The sequence below is a fragment of the Corylus avellana genome, chromosome ca9, assembly GCF_901000735.1.
Source record: "Corylus avellana chromosome ca9, CavTom2PMs-1.0".
Classification (NCBI taxonomy): Eukaryota; Viridiplantae; Streptophyta; class Magnoliopsida; order Fagales; family Betulaceae; genus Corylus; species Corylus avellana.
This window is the reverse complement of record NC_081549.1, coordinates 17,542,524-17,561,651: the sequence shown is the minus strand read 5'-3', so window position 1 is coordinate 17,561,651 and position 19,128 is coordinate 17,542,524. Positions and strand designations below refer to the sequence as shown.

At 35.3% G+C, this 19,128-nt stretch overlaps 1 protein-coding gene across 1 annotated transcript; it reads right to left on the bottom strand.

Moving 5' to 3' along the window:
- Nucleotides 1–5,372: 5,372 nt before the first annotated feature.
- LOC132161664 (probable DNA helicase MCM8) lies at nucleotides 5,373–14,329 on the bottom strand. Its single transcript, XM_059571834.1, has 17 exons — nucleotides 14,121–14,329; nucleotides 13,349–13,489; nucleotides 13,119–13,236; nucleotides 12,743–12,965; nucleotides 12,446–12,609; nucleotides 11,999–12,262; nucleotides 11,316–11,411; nucleotides 10,988–11,140; nucleotides 10,278–10,348; nucleotides 10,068–10,186; nucleotides 9,687–9,816; nucleotides 9,035–9,086; nucleotides 8,745–8,901; nucleotides 8,452–8,626; nucleotides 6,855–7,025; nucleotides 6,662–6,775; nucleotides 5,373–6,188 (listed from the first exon to the last, which is right to left on the bottom strand). The coding sequence occupies exons 1-17, from the start codon at nucleotides 14,292–14,294 to the stop codon at nucleotides 6,138–6,140; spliced, it is 2,373 nt and encodes a 790-aa protein (XP_059427817.1). The 5' UTR covers nucleotides 14,295–14,329; the 3' UTR covers nucleotides 5,373–6,137.
- Between the last annotated feature and the right edge of the window lie 4,799 nt (nucleotides 14,330–19,128).

The window sequence follows — 19,128 nt, the reverse complement described above, 5'->3', positions numbered from 1 at the left end:
ATTTTCAAAGCAAAGCGGATTGGGACAATATTGATTGAGCTTCGTGGACTGCCCACAGATTTTGCTACTCCTTTGACTTTTCCTGATTGCTATTCTCTCCATCTTCCTCTACATTTATTGAAGCAAATCCTTTTATACTTCTTATCCACCAGTGGTTTTTGGTCCTCACTCTTCTGAATCCGCCATTAATTTCATCAACTTTTCATTTCTCTATTGTGTGGGTGTCTCTCACTACAGCCTCCAATGAGAAATCCAATCTTTTCATGGCATTTCTTGATGCTTCTTTGCTCACTTCAGCTCACCTTCTATATCTTTGTGGCGTTTGGACAATGTCTTGGCAATCAGCAATCCTTATTATTGCAAATGAAGAACAACCTCGTATTCAGCAGTGATTTGTCCACAAAACTGGTCTACTGGAATCAAAGTGCAGATTGCTGTTTGTGGGAAGGTGTAAACTGCGCGGAAGGATGTGTTATTGGCCTCAATCTGACCAACAAATCCATCTCGAGTGGACTTGACAACTTAAGCAGCCTCTTCAATCTTTACCATCTCGGCAAAATTTGGTGCCAGGTTTCCCGCCAAAATTCGAAATTCAAATTTCCTGCCTCAAAGGTCTCAGATTGTTACTCAAGTATAATTTCAGAACGCCGATCCATCCAGGAACAAAAAATTTCCATAATCTTTCAGATCAGGAAATTGGGGGGTAACTGTTGGGCCAAGGATCTGCTCTTAAAGCCCAACGGGTCCCAAACCCGATCTAAGCTAAAACAAAATACCCGACAAGTCCTTGGACAAGCTTTCCCCGAGGTGGCTTCGTAAACCGAGAAGGTCTCGGACACGAATCCGAGACTACTCCTCGGTAGGTATCGGATGCTGAATCCGAGACGTAACTCGAAAGCAAATAGTCAAGAGCCAAGGGTGAAACTATCATTTTACAACTATGGATATGCAAATATTCAAACTGGTCCAAGTAAACGTTATCTCACATTCAAAAAAGCTCTCTACAGCGTAGAAGCTTATTTACCTACAAACAATCCCTACTCAAGCGGGATAAAGCTGTTATTCAAATTCAAAAGGTTATTTAACTCAAAATCTTATCACTTTGTCCCAGGATTCCTACCCTAATCAAATAACTGCGAAACAGATACTTAGGGATAGAGATCCCAAGACGTGCGGGAAACAAATTTTACTCCATGCCTATAAATACAAGTCCTAATTTCCATCAAGGGTAAGCGCAATTTTAGCTTTGAAAACTTTGGTTGCTTAGACATTCTTTTTTCACGTTCTGACTTAGGCATCGGAGCTCCCCCGCCGGGACACCACCGGGGGCTCTAATCCTGTTTGTTCTTTTTTTTTTTGTAGCTGGAAGTGTCTACAAAGTTGTCAGCACCACCTCTAGGCGTGCCACGTCACCATCTCGGAAAATTGTGCATCAACATTAACAAAAAATAATATTTAGCGAAATATTTTTAGAGAGTTTGATATTTGGTAATTTTAAAAAGTCGCTAATTCAGTAAAAAAATAAATGCATTTTCAAAGTTAAATTTAGAGAACTCCTTCCTCCTTGTGAGGCCTTTTACCACCGATGGTGTGGTCTTTTGGAGAGGAGGGAAGGGTCTTCCTCCCTCCCTCCTCCCCTCTCCTTCACTTGTAACCCTTTTTTAATTTGACGATAAAAAAATTTAAAAAATAAAAAAATAAAAAATAAATAAAAATAAATTAAGAAAAAAAAAAAAGACGTCTAATACACTATAATAAACAAGCATACATTTATCCATTGAACACGTGGTACATGGCATATATATATATATAGAGAGAGAGAGAGAGAGAGAGAGAGAAAGAGAACATGGCCTATAATATATACATAAAGGGAGAAAGTCTTAATTAGTTTAAGTAGAAGGACATCTTAGCAAATTAATAGCAAGCCCATTTCTGATCATACGCATTTCCCGTTCAACAGAAGTAGCAGAAGCATGACGGAAAAACTATAAAAGACCATTCGCATTTCCTACTCACTGCATGTGCTTCATTCTTGCATCTCTCGTCACAAGTTTTGAAAAGAAAAGAAACTTTTCGCTGCCTACAATTGTTATCTACTGTGGCTTCTTCTGCCATACAAAGAAATAATTAGAACAAAATAATACTTTTTTTTTTATAAGTATTAGAACAAAATAATACTAATATAAAAGAACATAAAAAAATGCATTGAAATACTTATTAATGAAAAAAAAAAAAAAAAAAACAACAACAACATATCTCATCGATCACAATCTCATAGGCAACCCAAGTTGGGAGTTGTACTTCACAAAATCATTAGCGGCGTGCATATTATATTCTCACAAAATAATTAAAACACAGCTAATCATGTAACATGCTAACAGCAACAATATGATCTGCTCTCTAATTAAAGGATTTGAAAATAGAATTTACTTAATTATGGCCACGCATGGATACTGCAAAACAAAAAACAAAAAACAAAAAAACTATTTACCCGCGTTTACTAAGAGTATGAAGGTATAGAAAATAGCAAAGAAATAAATAGATTTGGTAGTCTCAGCCATATTTTTCCTCTTTTTTTTTTTTTTTTTAGATGAATAAGTATTTCATTAAACCAAAGCTCAAAATAGAGCAACTCCACAGCACAGATACAACTCCTAGCAAAGTCAAGGAACACAACCCCTTACAAAGAAAACAGAGGAAACAACCCCTCACAAAGCAAAAAACAGGGGAAACAACCTACAAATCAAAATTACAAAGAATAGTAGCAGGTAGATTCCACAAAGAGCACAACAAAAGGTTTTCCTTAGATCTAGGAAAACCTCTTTTCACAGCAATCCTTGACCTAACTTCCCAAAAAACTTGCTTCAACAATTGCTCTTCAGTTTTGGGAACACCATCATGTTTAATCTCATTTCTGGTACGCCAAAGGTTATAAACCACAGAACCAAAAACCACCAGACATAACAAGCAATTAAGAGATTTATTGCCCCAGCAATTACATCCTAACTGCACAAGATGATCCCAAATAATAGGAGGCCTATCCACCCTGCAACGAACCATGCAATATTTCCATATTCTAGAACTAAAACTGCATTCAAAGAAGATGTGATCACGAGTTTCAATTTGACTATGACAAAAACAGCATTGAATATCACCCTTATAACCCCATTTAAGTAACCTTTCACCTGTAAGAAGCCTATTTTTCATTGCAAGCCACAAGATAAAGGCCTGTTTAGGGATAGCAAGGGGGAACCAAATCAATTTCCACCAAATAACCTTTGCATTCTTCTCTCTAAGAGCTTCCCAAGTTTCTGCACTAACATAGACACCCTTCTTAGAACCAAGCCAAATAGGCTTATCAAACTGGCCCAAGCAAACTTCAGAAAGTCTAACTTGAATGTCAACTAAAGCTTCTGATCTCGCAGGTCTCCAAAACCAATCTCCATTGCAGATGACAGAAGACAGTTTAGCTTCAATATTACTTTGAGCATCATAAACAACCCTAAAGCCATATTGCTCAATTAATATCCCTGCAGGATGCCACAAATCTAGCCACGTATGAATATTATCCCCATTCCCAACTTCAAACTTTAAGAATCTTTTGGCAATATCTCTCAGCTTCAAGATTTTCCTCCAACTCTAAGAACAGTTCTGAGAAATGCCTACACTCCAAAAACTCTTTCTCTTCAAAAGATTTTCTCTTACCCATGCAACCCAAATGGAACCAGACCTAGCAAAAATGCTCCAAATATGCCTAAGCATAGATGTTTGATTCCAAACTTCAAGTCTTTTCAACCCCAAACCTCCCTCCTTCGTAGGAATTAACTTATGGATAATATGCCTAAGCATAGATGTTTGATTCCAAACTCTTATTTTCCTCTTTTTTTTTGCAAATTATGGATAGCAATTAAGGGTATTTATGTACTACAAAAGAGTCGCTTTATTTTGTGGATAAGCTATGGTTATTTAACTTGTCTAGTAATCCACATCATTATTTAACTTTCTTTATTATTTATTGTTTTTAAAACAAAGGGTAGAGTTTTGCATATAATTTTCATCTGTCTTTTCAAGTACTTCTAAGTTATCACCAGAATTTGTCAAGATTATCCATTATATATGGTTCATATATAATATAGTTTAGCTTGTAGGGCTAATTTCTAGTGAAGCAATTGGATGATGTAGAAGAGATGGAAATAATCAAAGACTAATCAGCATAGCAGGTAACTTATTTGAAACTTATCTAAAAGGGTTTGTGGTCAAGTGTAAAATTATTTTTTAAAATTAAAAGGGGGTCAGAATCATACTTCTGTTTCTGCCATAATAATAATAATAATAATAAAAATCATTGATTTCCTTCTATGCCTTGAGTTGTCTTTTCGAATAAACTAAAGGGTAAACAAGTGTGTATTAGTAAAAGTCTGCTCTTTCGCATTATCTTATAAGAATGAAGAGTAGTATGTTATTTTATGCATAAATCACTCGACCTTATACTCTGATAGGATCGGATATAGATTTGTGTTTGGTAAGTCAGGTTTGAGTCAAAGTGACTTGACTTTAATCGGGTTCATTTTTCAAAACATGTGATTTAAAATAATAGTGATTTCAAAATGTACAATTTTAGAACAATTTCAAAAACACAAATAAGCATTTGGTAAAATTGCGTGTTAACTTTTAAAATCGTTTGTTTTTTAAAACCAATCCCCTAGCGTGCAATTTGAAATCAAAGATTTTTCTATGTTTTCAAACCACCAGTTTTTTAAAAAACTCGTTCCCAAATGAGACGCTTTTTACAATTTTGTTTAGAAACATGCTCTTAACCTGCAAAATCGAGGGCTAAACGAACTCTAAGGTGTAAATTGGATGTTAAGGATTGCCTTATATGCAACCTGGAATAAGACGGGTTAGTCTTCCTTCCCACATGGCCCATATATATCATGGCAAAGGTAAAAAGGAAAACATTGCAAGACTCTGCTGTCTAAACCTGAGGGGTGAGCCGAATATCAAACACTTGGAGAATGTGAGAGACGGAAAAGGCAAAGCCACACATTGTATAGTTCTCTTATCAATAATTGATTTGTTAAAGAGCTTGTTTTAAACAATATTCCGAGAAGATAATTTGTTTTCAGTGGCTTATGATATAATTTAGATAAGTTCCGGGACGTATCTACCTTCAAACTTCACTTTTGAATATGAATATTTTACTGTATAAAGTTACAAAAAATTCTCAGTCCTTGTGGTGTGTTTTCACCAAATGGAGGTCAAATAATTTGTTTTTCACTATCTAAAACAATTTGAACACAAGGTCACCGTGTATGACCAAAATTACTACAAAAATAGGGGGGAAAAGGACCAACCCTAAATAAGCAATGTTTATGAGTTTTAAAAGGCTGATAAGTTTCTTTTAAATCCATGAAGACCAATTTGACTTGTCTCAATGGTTATGTAAAGCAACATGGTTTGCTATAACCACTACTTACTAGTACTCTAAACAAACTATACTCCATTGGGGTCTGACTTAACAAAAACAGCCCAATGAAGCAGCCAAAATTGAGGTTGCATATATTAATATCAGTTTTGTGATATAAATGCAGTAGCAATGCTGAAAGGAAACAGGGTGCATGCAGCCCGTCGAATGTTTATAGTATAATCATGATGTTTAGATGTGGTTTTTTCTCTTCTGGCTTTTCTGAACCTGCATTATCGTGCAAAGTTTGAAAGTTTTTTGACTTGTTACCTTGTTTGATGTTTTGTCTAAGCAGGCAGCTTCAAAACCTGTCTCTGCACTTCTTCAAAACCTGTCTTTCACTACTTACCTGAGAACTAATATGGTCTTGTATACAAGAAAGGAATACGGGGCTGTCTTAAGTTTTTAGTTGCCCTTCTTCATGCTTGTTTACGGATTCTCGTAGATGTGTTGTACTTCTCATCTTTTGCTGTTCTTAAGTACATGCAAAGAGCAAGGAACAGAGTCCATCAAAGACTAACCAAAGCACACACAACTATGATCAGTCAACTGCATTGGTGGTTGCCTCACTCTCTCTCTACATGTTTTTTGGGATGTTTTGGCATCAGGGACTGCATTAGACCTTATACCATAGATCAGGAGAATGGTTTTATAAATTTAGAGCTGCTCCAGTTTAGCCCCTCAACCTTGACGATTGGCTTTGTGAATAAGATGAGGACAGCACCTGTAAGAAATACATGATTAATGAGAAGTTGCATATCATTAAACATGGATAGATTGATACATATATAATTGCTGAAGATATACAGTCATTCACATATTGGCTACTTTGACCATTGCCCTTTTGTTCGTGTTCATATTCATAGCATTATCAACCCTAGGTAGAAAAGGGCATTGTGTTCTTATCACAATTGTAAATGAACAACAATCGGAGATATTACCTAGCAATCTGGTTCAGTGGCCAGAGTTTCCAGACCATCATGGCTGGTTCCAACCTCAAGTAGGTTGTTCACTTTCAAAGAATGAAAATACGGGAAAAATGAAAATGAAAATAAAACCCAGCTGAGGAAGATTTCAACGCTACATTTTTTATGTTTACCAAAAAAATGTATATCCTTTCTAACCCAACTTTTAATTAACTAATGGCAGGCCTGCAACTGTGGATTTGAGTCTTCAGAGTTTACAACGTGACTATACCTGGTATGTCTTTGGCCCTTTCTTGAGTAGATAGCCGACACTGTTTAAATTATCCACAAATGTATCAATATCAGGAACCCTTAGGCCAATCCTATCTGCCAAACCGTAAATTTCCTGAAATACCACAATATATATGCATGACTTAAAGAGCAAAAATCATTGCTAGAAACTACAGGAAAACAAGAGCTCATACAGAAATTGAAAAGCAGTCTTTCTGATCCAATTCTGATTGCTTATTCAGAGCACTTAAAAACCGTTTTGCTTCTTTCTGTTGACTCATACCCCCACTCCGACCGAAATCCACAAAACCATGCTCGTCAACATACTTATCATACAAGGATTCTTTCATTATTTCGACTGCATCCTGCAAGGTACATTCTATAATAAGACAGATCTAGAAATTTTATAACAAAAGGTTTAGTTGATCTAAATTTCATATATAATAGCGGTCAATTGCCAATGCTATTGCTGAAAAGAATTTTTACTTTGATCCACAACCTTTAAATAAAATAATGGTTCTTGTCATATTTTAGGACATGAATGCCGAAATAAAGCAAACTATGTAACCTTCATAACAAATTTAAACAGAATTTACATAAATATATTTGATGAAAAATTATGTTTTAAAGGAGCTCTAGGTTCAAACTGGATTTTCTAGTCTTGGTTGTTTCAAGTACTACATGATAATTCCTCAAATCATGAAAACTTATATTTTGCAAGGGCACTTCAACATTGAGCTTCCCTGCACAGTTGTCAAATATCTCCAGATAATTCTGGTAGGTTTTATGTTGTTGGCATTCAAACAAAGTTTACAAAGATCGATATGCAAGGCAAAATGTGTTGATTGTAAGCACGTTCGGAAGGCATTCGAACGAGAGCATGAAGACTTCAAAATTCATATTCTAAAATGGCTTGATCACAAGAGTGATCACCTCCAATTTGAAGGAGGCTAAATTAGAAAACTCACAGAATACCCTGATCGCAATCATTGCGTAGCATTTGATCAGGAAGGTCATCGAGTCAAATCCGAGACACTCGATTGCAACCCGTTCGAACACCGCTATGCGAAAACTGTGAAACCCTAGCTCACATTCAAACGAAACTAGGGCATGCTGTTTTAAACTCTAGCCAACTTAGCCTAAAAAACTTCTATTTTCTCCCCATCTATATAAGCCTCATAAGTCACGACTTTCTTAAGCAAGGGAGGCTATTTTTCATTGTACTTGGAGAAGTTCCTAAACACCTTCGAGCCTTAAACAATTTATTCCTTCTCGGTTTCTTTTGTTCAAAAAACAGAAAAGCCTACAGCCACCAGATTTCTGGCTTGACAAATGAGGTTCGTTCATGAAAGTGATCCACATAGAAGAATGCTAGAGGTTTTGGAGCTATTGCGGTAAGAGGTGAACGGGTCGTTTGCCGGTGTTACAAATTGAGTCTTGAGAGTTACAAAGGTTTTGTAAGTAAAATCAACCATTTGTAACACAAGTCTTCTATAGATGCCTTTGGGGTTGGATGACCCTCAGAGTGGTTTTACTTTTGAAATATTCTTCAAAAGATTTCCATTTCGCTACCAAAATCTTTGAGTTCATTTATTTTCTGTTTGTTTGGATTTTGGTATTGATATTGTGGTGTTTGGATTTAAAGTTGATAACTTTCCTAATCTAATTAATAACAACTTGGGGCTAAATTGTATTTTTCAAATTCAATCTACGAGCTAAAAATCTCTATGAAAAAGTAGTAATAGGACTGATGATATTAACATCTGGATAGATCATAGAGTAAGTATTGACCATTGCATCTTGGGGTGTTATTTCTTCTCTTAACTCTATCCGAGCTCGAGCCTCTGCCAGCCTCACTAGACTTTCCAGTTGCCTGGCGGTTATTGGTGTACCATCACCCGATGTATCATGGCCTCTAAGTTGTAAGTAAAACTTCTGAAGGATTTCCGCTGCTGGCTTTGACATTCTGATTTTAAGAATTAAAATTAGAAAATTGAAGGAACAAAAATAAGGAATTAAAGCATATATTTTGCATAAGCAAATATCTGTATTATAGTTGCAAGGTAGAGATTACAGCAAATCACCTAGGAAAGACATAATTCCGTGCATAAGCAATATATTTGCGAAGAAGTTGAGCAGGTAATGGAACAAAATCACCATCCTTCTTTCGGTCAAGTCTCAACCTAGATACTAAAGAACCACCATTTACACTCATATCTATGCCTCCAGCACTCTGTGATGCTGCATCTTGCGAAGCACAAACATATACAGTTACATAGAAAATACTATATTATTTTGAAATTGAGTTCAATAATAAGTAGAGATACTACCTTGCTAAGCCACAGATAGAGGAGAAAAAATGTGGACACATTACCTCTACGGAGCTTTTTTGTTGCCGGTGAATGTTCTCCATATCCAGAATGAAGCTACAAAACAGATATCCAGCCAATCATATTAGTGAATAACACATGGAAGGCTACCATATATGTGATACGCTCTAAATATTTGACAAGGATCCATAGCCAATACCCAATTTAATTAGGATTAACACTTGGTTGAATTCAGTTCAGTTGCACATGAAAGGTTACCTAGAAGTATCTATGGTCCTCAAGAACCAGAATTTTGGAAAAAGACACCAATTTGTTGAACAACTTTACAGATAAACCTAATATTTTCATCTGGTTAAACAATTTCATGCATATTAAATAGTAAAAGGTACTTACAAATATTCCATATGCCGTTGATAATGATTAATCTCACAGCAATGACAACACATGCTTACTTTTTTCTAATACAAAGTAGCAATTCTAGCACAATTGGTATGAAGTTTCATATATATTTCCAAAACCCATTGAGTGTCATGAGTGATCAATTTCTAAACTGTCACTATGACTGTAGGATAGGCTTAATGGTTAAGATAAAAACATAGTATTACCATACACATCTACCTTAAATAAGATTTGAGTAACATGTGATTCACTCATAATCATGCAATTGATAACAAGTGGCCAGATAGGACAACTTACTGACATGATGTGCTCTGAGACTTGCTTATCCAGAACTTCATCTGGTTTATCAAGTAATATGAAGACCAAATCAAATCGTGAGAGGAGAGCAGCACTCATTTTCAAATTCTCATTCACAGTTTTTGCACGGCTGCAATTGGAGATTAGATATTAATATTCATTAACTTGTTTCTAAAAAATAAGCATAATTTGCATGCATCACACAATAGTAGTAAAATATACTTCTGCTACTTAACAATTTAGTTTAAAGTGTCACAACTTAACATAAGCAAATCCTCTCATCGCCCACAACGAACGAAAGTTCTTCGAGACATCTAATATCAGCAAAAGAATAGTCCAATAATAACTAATTAATCAACAAATTGAATCTAATGTAATTACTTATAATGACCACCAACAGGGTTTGCTGCTGCTAAGACAGAAGTTCGTGCTGATAAACTTGCCACAAGTCCAGCCTTTGCAATAGAGACACACTGTTGTTCCATGGCTTCCAGTAGGGCCTGCGGTAATCCCAATAAAAAAAGAGAGTCTAATTTTGGTCCTAAAGAGGGCAAATCATTAAAAGAAAAATTGATTACCTGTGGGACAAACCTGATGTTCTGCAGACATTTTGTCGAACTCATCTATACAGCATAATCCACTGTCTGCAAGTACCATGGCACCTATTGGAAAATGCACTTGTTAGGATAAGCATTAAAGTTTTCCATGTATTAGCAACAGTATAAAAGTTTTGGAGAATCATTTGGACCTTTTCTTTTTAATGTCTCTCCATTTTGTAGCTAGAGAACACTTTGAGTAAGGTAGATTTATAATTGTCAAAAATGCAGAAGTCATGGGGGTCCCAATGTCCCATATGTTCTGGACTTGGAAAGATGTTACTAATTCCCATCATTTTCTTACAAAGTAATCATTACTAGTAGCTTAATCAAGTATTTGACAAGAATCAGACAAATTATGTCCATCTCTTTCTTAACCATCATGTCAGAAATTTCTGATGCTTGGCTACATTCATAAGATTTTGTTTGTGCATGAAAACTTCAGCTAATTAATTGTGGCAGTTCTCTTTTTACAATTATTTTTGTTCTTCTTTATATCATTAGGGAGGGTTTTCTCTTGTATACATCATGCGTACTAGGGTTGTGCCCCTTTACTCTTATTAATGAATTGCATGACTTACAAAAAAAAAAATACTTGTGAAATTTAGTCAATCCTAAATCATTAGTAAGGAATTCATATTTCAATGCAGCAGACATAACAAGACATCAGATTTGATGATAATATAACAAACAGGAAATAACTACCAGCCTCAAAACCATAGCCGCTTGTCATGGGATCCCGAACAACAGCTACAGTGAGGCCAGCTTTAGTAGTGGCATTGCCACAAACATAAATGCCGCGTGGAGAAACAGCAGCTGCTGCTTGCAGTAATTGGCTCTTGCCTAGTCCAGGATCACCTAGCAAATTGGCAATTAAAATGGTAGAAGTTCAACTTCTCCTCCCAAGATAATTTTGAAATAAAATTATTTGCTTTCTTACTTTGAATAAGATAATTGATAAGGTTTAGTTCCATTGACAAAGAGTCTAAATCTTATCCCCAAAAAAAGTAAAAGAAAAAGAGTCTAAACATACCAACAACTATGACATGAATGTCTCCTCTGACAGGAACCTTGTTACGATCCTTTGAATGCTTCCGTACGCCTCCAAACAGTCCTAGTGTTATTCCCGCTGTTGAAAAAACAGGAATTAGTATAAAAACACCACTCCAAACATCAATTTCAGATACATGTTCAGAGAAAAAATAATCTAGTCTGCAACCTGAGAAAGTAGGTAGATCATATTTAATTATATGTTCATGATTATGCTATTTTCCAAAAGAGTTACATCAAACACCATTATAGGTGTGGCTAGCACATATCAGTGAAAACTTAAAGAAATATCACTGGTGAAAGGAAACTCTGAGGTACCATATTTGCATATGGATTGGTATAGGAAGGAAAGCATTTTAAGAACAAGAATTTGTAAAAATTACAATGTTGTATCTGCTCCAACTGCAACTCATTAAGACCAGAACTTGGATTGGAGATTCTAAAAAAGAAGATCAGCACATTCTATATTTCTCAAGCAAGAAATGCAGAACATTGGATTTTGGATTAGTCAATATTCATTGCCGTGTAAAGGGACAAAATCAAAATAATGGTAATTAAAAAGAATAAGCAGTGGGGAAAAAGGAATAATACAATTACAGAAAATTGACTTATCATGAAAGTTTAGAAACATATACACAATAATTAATAGAATACATATAACTTTACCTTTAACAAGCTCATGTCCATAGATAGATGGACATATAGACTGAAGTATTTGCCTGAAGATATCTGAACCATGTTCCTCCAAAAACTTCACAATGAATTCCAAATCCCTTGGAGAAAATGAGAATAAATCAAACAGCTCCGTGGCTCTAGCATTGAAATTAGGATCTTGCAAATCCTCAGGTGTAGACTGTGATTTGGAATTTTTTATTGAAACTGCTTCTAGATACAAATAGTAAAACCCTTGATTTTTGTCTTTTGATTTTCCTGAAAAATAATGAAGTTTTCTCCAAACAGCATTAGCAGATATTCACTGCTATCCATAATAAAGGAAGTGTGGTTAAACCAAACTGATACAGTTTCCACGGATACAAGAAATAAATCATCAACCAAAGTTCACACATGTCAATGAACTAAACATACAGCATCAAAGGAATCCTTTTATCATACCTCCTCCAATATCCATGTAATTGTTAATTACTCTGATAATTCCAGTGACAGTCACCACATCTCCAGGTATGCATGCACCAACAAGATCTTGGGTCAGTTCACATTCCACTGTTCGAGGCATCCGGCCTTCTTCATGATCTTCAGGCTTCAAAAGTTCCTGAAGCCTAGAGAAGTACAAGGAAACATAATGACAAAAAATGTTATTTGAAAGAAGGATGTTCCGGGAAATTCTATACACGTCTATGAATACTGAAAAAACAAATACTTAAAAGCAGAAGTTAACATCGATGAACCTACCTTACTCTCTGTAAATCTATTGTTTGAGCAGTAGCTCGAATTGGATTAAAAGTTTTGCTCTTGCACCTATCAAAAGTGCAACTGGCTGGTGGTGAAAATTTTCCATCAGGGAAAATACGCGTAATTTCTGTTTTACACTTTGCACAGTTAAAACTCATTTGTCTCACTAGAGGCCTGACAGTGCTAACCTTTACTACAGTACCACGGACAGATACAAGCTTGTCTGCAATGTTGTTGGCACCAACAAATGTCAACAAGTAATATCATCTATATTGTTTTCTCAAATATATAGCTTCTACTGGTGCTTAATATCAGAAAAGGCAAATACAAGCTTCTTTTTTTTCTTTTGGGTAAGGCAATAATTACAAGTATTTACCAATATAAGCTGCTTTTAAGTTCTTTAAAGCAATCATAGTTTCAGGGTAGTTGTGCAGACGTATAATAACTTTTGCACCATCCTCCAGCTTCTTTTTCTCCCATATGGTCAACAAAACCTGTTTCCAGTGTAAGTGATTAACATCATAGTCCAAAAGGTATTTTTATAAAACAAAAATGAAAGAAATGAGACGAAAGTTCTATAAATTTCCAACCACTATTATTTTGTACCTTGTGAATTGCAGCACTCATACATAAGAGAGCTATTTCAGGTTTATCCTCCAACATTAAGTAAAATTCCTCAATATCGCATATTTTCCGAAATTGTTGAAAATCCATCGGCAAAATGAAGACACCATCATCATCCTTTATCTGTTGGCATAATTCAAATGTCAACCTTCTTCATTGAATAATGAAATTCCCTAAGATGACTACCAATACTAAATCCAATCAGTGGAAAGCCAAACCTGAAGGGATACTTAAGGCTTAATCGCCATAACATTCTTTACGCAATTTAAAACCTTTATAGAATTTAACTAACTATTCTCCTCTTAAATCACCAATTATCTCGATATAAGAAATTGTTGATTTAATTATTTAATTAATATTCTAACATATGAAATGTTTAATTGAAATAAGGGTAAACTATAAAGTTAAAGTTTGAACTCGAGATAATAACAGGTTAAATCACTAGTTATCCAAAAACTTAAACTGATTTGAGATTGTTGATTTAACAACTGGATTAGCACATCATTAACATAATTAAACCAAAAACTGTCCATTAATTGGATGCTCATAGCACTGGGAACGCTAATTCCTAAAGCGTGATCCTCCAGAGCAAGAGTAATTCATGCCAAATTTATAAAATTAGAGCTGAAATTCAAATGCCTTATAGATCCCCATCCAACCACATCCACAACTCACAAACTAGGTGTCCTAAACAACAACAGCAAAAAGAAGAGTAATCAGCAAAATTCGGTGAGCATATTAGAGAGAGGGAGACCTGAGAAGCGAGATCCTGGCCTGGTGGAGTAGAAAAGAAGCAAAAGAGCGAAGAAGTGAGCGTGAGCCAGCTTTCTTCGATGGTTGGGAACACCTGTCGGGGGAAGTACGGGGCCAAGACGTCCATGTAGCCGCTTGGGTCTACAGAGCCGTAATCCATGCCCATTCTCATCATCTACCTCTGGCTCTCTCTCTCCCGAAGGCCTCTAAATTTCGGCTCTCTAGTTTTGGCGGGAAATGGAAACTTATATATATATATATATATAATAAAAATTAATAAACAATATTACTTAATCAAATCAATCAAATCAATATATTCTCTAATTATTTTTACACAATGAGAGGTTTTGTTTTCAAAATTAAGGGGAAGTTTCAATGATGGCTTTATTTTTTTTTTTTTGAATCAAGATATCTCTTCTTATTATCAATAGTGGAAAAAACAAGAGCTTTAAAGCTCTATACAGATAGAGCAGATTGCTCTAGTGTAACAACATCCAAAATGGAGTTGGGTATATCTTCTAGCCAAATTCTCTCTCCTACATCTCGGGTTGCTGCCTTAGCTAGCCTGTGGGCAGCTTCATTCGCTCCTCTTTTGACATGTCGAGCTTCCCACGTTCTGAATGTCTTCTTTACTTCCTGAATGTCACCCACTACATGTCCGTAGTTGCTCCATGAAGGACCACTGTTGTTAATGGCATCAATCACTTGCTTGGAATCCCCTTCTAATATGATGTCAAAGAAGCCACTGTCCCTACTGAACTCCACTGCTGCTAGTGCCCCCATTGCTTCGCCCACAACTGGTTCCGGAAGAGAATGTAGTGTTTTGCTTAAAGCTGCTAAAACCCATCCTCTGTCATCTCTAATAATTACTCCAATGATGGCTTTATTTTTAATTAGTATACTGACACATATTAATTTTTTAACGGTGTTAATGTGGTTTTTTCTGTTAAAGTTTAGACAAAATTTAGACAGAAGTATTATCTCTATTTTTTATCATTATTGAGATACCAGTAATACAAAATGAAACTGAAAAAATATAAAATTGTTAAATTACATTGACAAAAAAGTATTTAACCCCATAAATTATTGAGAAATAATACAGCCCTAACTTGAAGCCAGCTATTTTCTTATTTTTTAATTTAAAAAAATGACAAAATTAAAAAAGTTTTTGAACCAATAATTTTTATTTTGGTCCTTCTTTTATTTGGTATTTTTTTAAAAAATAAAAATTGTATTTTTATTCATAATAATGACCAATTTTTAAAAAAATATCAAATAAAAGAAGGGCCAAAATAAAAATTATTGTTTCATAAACTTTTTTTAATTTTATTATTTTTTGAATTAAAAAATAAGGAAAAAGTTTCTGAAGCAAATTACAGTTTTTATTTTTTAAAAAAAATACCAAAAAAAAGAATAACCAAAATTAGGCCTAGGTATCGGCCAAAACGGTCCGGTTTTAGCTCTTATCGGTTATTAACCGATAATTTTCGGTTAAACGGTTTATTAACCGATATCGAACCAATAAGAATTTTAACTGAAATTATCACTTATAATGGTACACGGTTAAACAGTTCGGTTAAACCGGTTAATCGATTTAACTGTGGGATTTATATTGATTTATTTTGTTTGGCCAAAAATGAGATTTTTTTACTTTTGAGAGCCCAAATACTTTTTGTTGGGCTCAAATAACTTATTAAAAATGAGTTATTTTAGGACCCAAATATTTTTTGTTGGGACCCAAATATTTGTTTTTAGGGCTAAAAATTAAAGTTTTTTTATATTGATCCACCACAACTTTTTTTTTTTATATATTATAAAATACATTTTTTCAGAGCAAATGGACTAATTAACATAATGAATGCTAATTAAACTAACAAAACTAATTAATGAAAAATGTTTTCACCAAAGACAAAGAAATCTCATCCAATGCCATCACTAAAAAAAAAAAAATCTACGCAAACCCAAATTAAGATAAGATTACATAGGTATATATATAATCTCAAAACTATGTCGTTTTAGCATCCCTACTTAACAGTTTATATCGGTTAAATGGTTAACCGATATGAAATTTCTAACAGGACTGAATCGAACCGATAAGCATACCAGTATAAAAAATTTAACTGATAAGGATATCAGTATATCGGTTACGGTTAATATCGGTTCGGTTGAAACCGGTAATTGGTAACCGGTTAATCTGCCCATCCCTAACCAAAATAAAAATTATTGCTTCAGAAAATTTATTCTATCTTTAATTTTGTTATTTTTTAATTAAAAAATAAGGCAAAAGTTGGCTCAAAATTTATCAAAATAATTGTGCCTTTACATTTTCCTAAATTATTTACATTTGTTGAAGTCAACAGGGATGGAAATTTTAAAGTGAAAATAGTGTTTAAGAATTTAGCTGTTAGGTATAACTAGATCATTAATAAATGTGACTATGACATAATCGATGATAAAAGACTAAAGAGAGAGTTCAATGAGACATCAGAGTGAGAGATAAAAACAAGAAATGGTGAAAAAAGAGATGGATTCATCAAGAGAGGGAGAAAAAAACATGATAAAGATGGTGGTAGGCATATATAATGGATTCTATGTTCAATTATGACATACAATTTTTGATATAACTTGTAAAGTTAATAAGAACTCTACATGGGTTAAAATAGAGGAGTCTCATCCGTTTAATTAAAATTGATTGGGTTATTGTTAACTTATATGGTCTTATACTTATATTTTGACTTGACTCGAACCTACACGCGATATAGTAGCTGACAATTTTTTACATGAATCGGCAAAACCGCGAACCCGATACAAACCCAGTATAAAATTAGAGGATTATAATTAAGAGATTTGGCTTGTTTAATTAAATTTGACAAACTAAAGTTAACTTATATAGTCTTATACTCATGTATTGACCAACTTGAACTCGACACGCAAACTTGAATTACTACTCCTATATTCAATAATACTAATTATATATGCGAGCTACTAGATTATTAAGTAATTAATTGAAACATGTTAGAGAGAAAGAATGGTGATATTTAATGGTATTATTTCTTATTATTCGGAATTGAGACATGCTATATATCGTTCTCTTAATTATCTTTCAACTAATTTTTTTACAAATCTAATAAATTTGCTATTAAATTTATTGACTCATATAGATTCCACATAAATCCAATAATAAATTCATCCATTTACCATCCAAATATGGGTGGAAAATAAAATAAATTTTTTTTTTTTTTATCATTTCTCTTGGAATTGCTATCCTTGTCGTTCTTTGATTTTCTTGTATGTTATTTATTAGAGAGCCCCTACTATACGGTCAGTGCATAAAAGGGGTCTTTTGCAGCATCCATTGAGCTGTCGACACATCACCCATTGCATTTTAACAAAATAACATAAAAACACTAGATGACAAGCATCCCAAAGCGCCGGCCAGCATCCCATCGATGGCGCCGGCCAAACCCAGTCGTGGGTCTGGCGTGAACAGGTAGAGAGATGTAGAACAGATGCTTCAATGCTCATCATCACCTACACCTCCAGCCATAACTAGGGCCGGCAATTTTGACACAACCCACGAACACGACACGAAGTTAATAGGTATTGGGTTTTGGCTTATCGGGTTCGGGTCTTAATCGGGTCGACCCGATTAAGACACGATTAAATTTGTGTTTAGCGGGTCGACCCGCCAGACACGTTTAATAAATAGGTCTGACGGGTCTGGCGGGTCAATCGGGTCTAGCAGGTCAATCGGATATGGCGGGTCTCGGGTGACCCGCCAGACCCATTTATTTATTTATTTTTATTTTTTTTAAAAAAAAAAAAAACCTATGTCTAAGTTCTAACTAAGTTAACCCTAACACTTATCGACTCACTCACGGCTTCATTTCACTCTTCACTTCACGACTTCACAGTCTTCACTTCACTAGCCTATTCTTTGTTTTTCCGTTACTTTTTCTATATGGGTCTATATATTAAAACATTACCTTTTAAATCATTATTTATATATTAAAACATTCTCTTTTAAAACTTTTTATTCTTCTTGGATGGTTAAGATAAATTTGACTAGTCTTTTGGCTTAAGAGATCCCTTTATTAAATTATTTTTCCCAATTTTGATTAAGTTTTTTTTTTTTTTTTTTTTAAAAAAGGTCGGGCCGGGTCGGGTCGTGTTACCTATTTAGCTCACGAGTTGGGTTGGGTCGTGCCGAGTCATGTCTACCCGATATGACCCGATTATGCTAAATGGGTTAAGCGGGTCGTGTCGGGTTACCCTGATATTTTTCGTGTTATAATCGTATCAGACCTGCTAACCCGTTTAGCTAAACAGGTCGTGTTCGTGTTTCGGGTAATCGGGTCGCGGGTCTTAACGGGTCATAATCGGGTCTACCTGATTACCCGTTTTGCCAGCCCTAGCCATAACCATCCAGGTCCTGATCTCTCCACCACCCACCTGATCCAAGTCCAACCACCAAAAGAACCCAAAACAATTCCAGTACTGAAGATCTCCCAACACCCACAAAAGAGGAACAACAAGAGGAGCTATCAGAAGAAGAAGAACAAAATGATCCCATTGTGAGCACCACAAAAAAAGCGCCGGCCAGCATCCCATCGGCGCCGGCAGACCCAGCCGCCCCTCTCCGGCCTCTTTTTTGCCAAACTCAGCCTAAAAATTAGCTTCTAATGCCTCAAAACTCATTTTTTATTCAAAATTAAAACCTAGAGCGGAAGGTTAACCCCTCTAGGAAATTTTTCATCATAAAGCCGGAAAAAATACTCACGGCACCGGAGCCAGACCCACGCCAGACCACGATGGGTCTGGCCGGGTGGTTTTCAGCAGAGACCCACGGGGATCTCTCGCCGTCGACTTCGTGGGTCTTGACCCACGACAGACTCTTGCCGGCGGTCGATGGGTCTAGTCGGGTGGTTTTCAACACAGACCCATGTGGTGTCTTGCTTTCTGCCTCTTTAGTTCAATTTTTCTTTGTTTTGAGTTCAAAATCCAGTGCA